The 3664-nt window shown below is 36.1% G+C and overlaps 1 protein-coding gene across 1 annotated transcript in view; it reads right to left on the bottom strand.

Moving 5' to 3' along the window:
* Positions 1-553: 553 nt before the first annotated feature.
* The window catches only part of RNGTT (RNA guanylyltransferase and 5'-phosphatase), a 521901-nt gene continuing 518790 nt past the window's right edge, over positions 554-3664 (bottom strand). The window contains 2 exon segments of the mRNA XM_042782266.1: positions 554-717; positions 2106-2229. Coding sequence (XP_042638200.1) covers positions 554-717; positions 2106-2229 — 288 coding nt within the window.

The raw sequence follows: 3664 nt of genomic DNA, 5'->3' as shown, positions 1-3664 counted from the left end.
CTTTAAATAATGTAAACCAGACCAAACTGGTTAATGCAGTACAATACTTAACAACTTTGTTACTTGTTTTTGAATAAGGAATCTCAAAATGTAGGAAATCTATGATAATAATAGCAAGAATATTTAATGCCAATGCCTAAATTTTTTCAGAGGAAAATTTACCATTGTTGAAACACACCTAAAAACTACAGTGTTCTATGCTTTCACAATTCTAGGATGCTAACTTTATAAATTAAAAGTTATCCATATATAAACAAGGCCTCTTTTTCATTGATTTTAATCTTGTTTACACCTTTGGATATTTCAATCTTCAGATTCTACAAGGTAAGGCTGAGTTTTTCAGATATAAAGAAAATGTGTAAGTCCACAATGTACTGTAGCATCGAAGAAACAAATAAATATTTACAGGCTGGCTACAATTCCTGCTCCCCGCTCCCCCGCCAAAAAAAAAAAAAAAGCGTATCAACATCAGCCACACTCTTTCTTCAATTTCTCTGGGGTCACAGCATTTTTTCTCACTCATCTCTCCTCTCAACCCTAAGTCAGGATGGTCTTAAGTCAAAGGGCGTGGTCTTTTTGGAGGTGGTGGTGGCATAAGCTCTGTGTCAGGATCCAGATGATGCTTCCGCTTCTGTCCTTGAGAAGCTGCCGCACATCTGTCGATGAACTCAAACAGCATCTCCTTGGTAACAGGGTTTGAGATGCTGTTGCACACAGCTGTGGACAAAGGAAGACAAGTGTCTCACGTGAGGTTAATAAGCCAGCTGACTCACCCCAAGCATATGAGAAAGGAGCAAAGTTTATCATCGTACTACGCTAAGCACTCCTCCGCTTTATACCTTCCCTGTCCCCAAAATAAGTGCTTTTCAAGTGGCTACTTTTAACTGTCCTATTAATATTAAAGCAAATCTTTTGAGAATTTGGGTTATATGCATGCCTTTACTATGGTTTTTCTATCCCTTCAAAACAGTTTCTATGGGGTTTTAATCTAACACAGTGCATTGCACTGTCCACGCTCAACCAAAATTTCTACAGGAAACGTGCTACACAGTCCTTCAGTCTTTTTCTCAGAAAGAAGTCCACTCTATGAATAATGTAACAGGTGAGCATCAGCCACCATTCCCACTGAACTGGGAGGTTTCACTGTACCTGGCATACCATATTCTTTTGTTTTTATAACTTATTTGGAATGAGATCTCATAACAAGATTACCTGATAAATAAAGCATCTTTTTTAAGTGATCAAAATTTAATACCAGCCCATTTCATTTTACTTATTTGGTTTTAGAATGAAAGACACTGGCTTAATCATTCCTATTTTAAAAATTATCTCATCTTGTCTGAACATGGATGCTAGTCACAATAAGAATGCTTGAATGTACATCAGTACCTTTTTAAACTGTAAAACCTACACCAGCAATTTGTATACATTCTCATAAGCTCATCATATAATCACCATAATCTACTGAACACTAAAAAGCATACCTTTAAACTTGGTTTTTAACTCCTTTTTCAAATTCAGAGCAACAACTGCTACTAGTAGTAGTTTATCATATAAACTTTAATTAATCTGTGTTGATCCCCATGAAAGATTTTACTATTCTGAATTTCCAAAGCATTCATATTGTACCCAAAGAAAATTGAAGGCTTTTTTTTTTTTTTTTTTGACAGTTTTCATTTATTTTGTTCTCCATTGTTTGTAAAGCTATTTTAGGAGCTGGAAATTACATTTTCCCCTGCTAATTCTGTCTTTTACCATCTGGCAAACAATGGATTTTGTAGTTTTGAATAGATCTGAAATTATCATGGCTTTTATTGTTGTTGTTCAACAAACTCACCTTGTATACAGCCCATTACCCTGCCCTTTACACCTCTCTTTTGGGTGCATAGGCCCATGGCCACCAATCTAGAGAGGAGAACATATGAGTTGACTGGTCTTGAACAGGATATAGATCTGAGGCAACACCTAATCATCAAACAAGGATGATGTCCGAGTGACTCCATGCTCATCAGGCAGAACAACAAAGAAAGCACATTTTGATTCTAGCACCTTAATTTTTACTTATTTTTTAAATGTAACAAACACTGATAGGTTGTCATACTCACCCATGGCAGTGTTGTAGGCATTAGGAAAACTTTTGTCTGTTCTTTGTCTCATGAAGACCCAGCTGTTATTCTCAAATTTGCATTCTATAATTTTATTGTCATACTGTTTTAGCTCTTTTGTCACCTGTTTTAATAAGAGAATTGAGAAAAATATTTTAATCATTTAAAAGGCTTTGTGCTTCCACCATGTGACAGACACATTAAACCCATTCCTGTCGAGTCAATTACTACTCATAGTGACACTTCAGGAAATGCCAAAAACATCTCAGTAACCCTTCATGCAGAACTCTGTCATGTCAAGTGTCTAATCAAGCTGAAGGATATGTGTGCATTCCCTAGTACACATGCTCACTTACCGACATTGTATAAATAGTTTTGAAAATGGCTGTCAAAATATAGCAATTAAAAGAAGCTAAGCATAAACCTGCCACTTCTGGGTCAAATGTAAGTATTTACCATGAAGACTGATGCCTTTAGTATTTTGTCTGTGTCCTTATAGTACCAAAAGTATGCGCTTAGGTTCCATCAACTTCCAGAAAGGTCTCACTACCTAAATTCCTATGCGAAACTCTCTGGAATTCCCTTTACTAGTTAAAAAGAAAAAGTTACACATAAAAAGTAAACACAAGGATCAAGATCAAATCCAGGCCATTTGTGTCTAAGATATTTTGCTTTTCAAGCAGTAATAACTAATGAAAAATCTATTCTATAGGCTACCTATCCTTTCCATCTCCAAACTAGCATGAATTTAGAGATGAAGCTACTTTTGGTGGGTATTTTGGCTACTTCACCTCAGATGACTGAATATGGATTACAGCTTACTCTATCAAAGCTAGCAAGTATCCATGGTAACTATAGAACCTTTTAAAAGATATTACATCAGACTGTGAGGATGATTTTCATAAATAGGAACCTAAGCTTATCTTTGCAGTTTTCATATCAAATGCCAGTCATGGTAATATTTTAATTCTGTGCTCATCTTTCACAGCTCACAACTTTTCCTCACAATATGGTAGATTGCAATCATTTAACTTCATTAGCATTATTTGAAATACTCTCATTTTTCTACCCATACATTCACTACCACCTAGGAATATGAGGGGAAGTAAGTTTTTTAAACATGCTTTCAATTCACAGATCAGGCAAGTACATGTCTTCATGAAAATTATCAGATTGTATTCCTTTCCCCTTAATGTGTATTATACTTGTTTGGAATATTTTCCTGTTCATCAAATCTAACAAGCCCCAGTATATTCAGTAGTTGGGAACTAGACCTGCCCAAAAGAGTGATACTCCATTTAGTAAATTTGTTAAATTTATCCTCAAATACTCATGATTTCAATCTCAATTCCCTTCCCTGTCTTCCTATGGATTTGCCTCCTTTTAGTTTTGATACGTTATTTATATCCAAGTATTGTTGTGTTTGTTATGTGCTGTCAAGTCGGACCAGACTCCTAGCAACTCCTCCTTGGGTTTCCGAGGCAGTATCACTATGGAAGTAGATTGCCCCATCTTCCTTCCGAGGAGTGGCTGGTGGGTTTGAACCTCCAGCCTTCTGG

The sequence above is a fragment of the Orycteropus afer genome, unplaced genomic scaffold (assembly GCF_000298275.1).
Source record: "Orycteropus afer afer isolate SDZICR_OR568_19922 unplaced genomic scaffold, OryAfe1.0 scaffold00011, whole genome shotgun sequence".
Classification (NCBI taxonomy): domain Eukaryota; kingdom Metazoa; phylum Chordata; class Mammalia; order Tubulidentata; family Orycteropodidae; genus Orycteropus; species Orycteropus afer.
The sequence above is the reverse complement of the archived record's forward strand: the minus strand, read 5'-3'. Positions and strand labels throughout refer to the sequence as shown.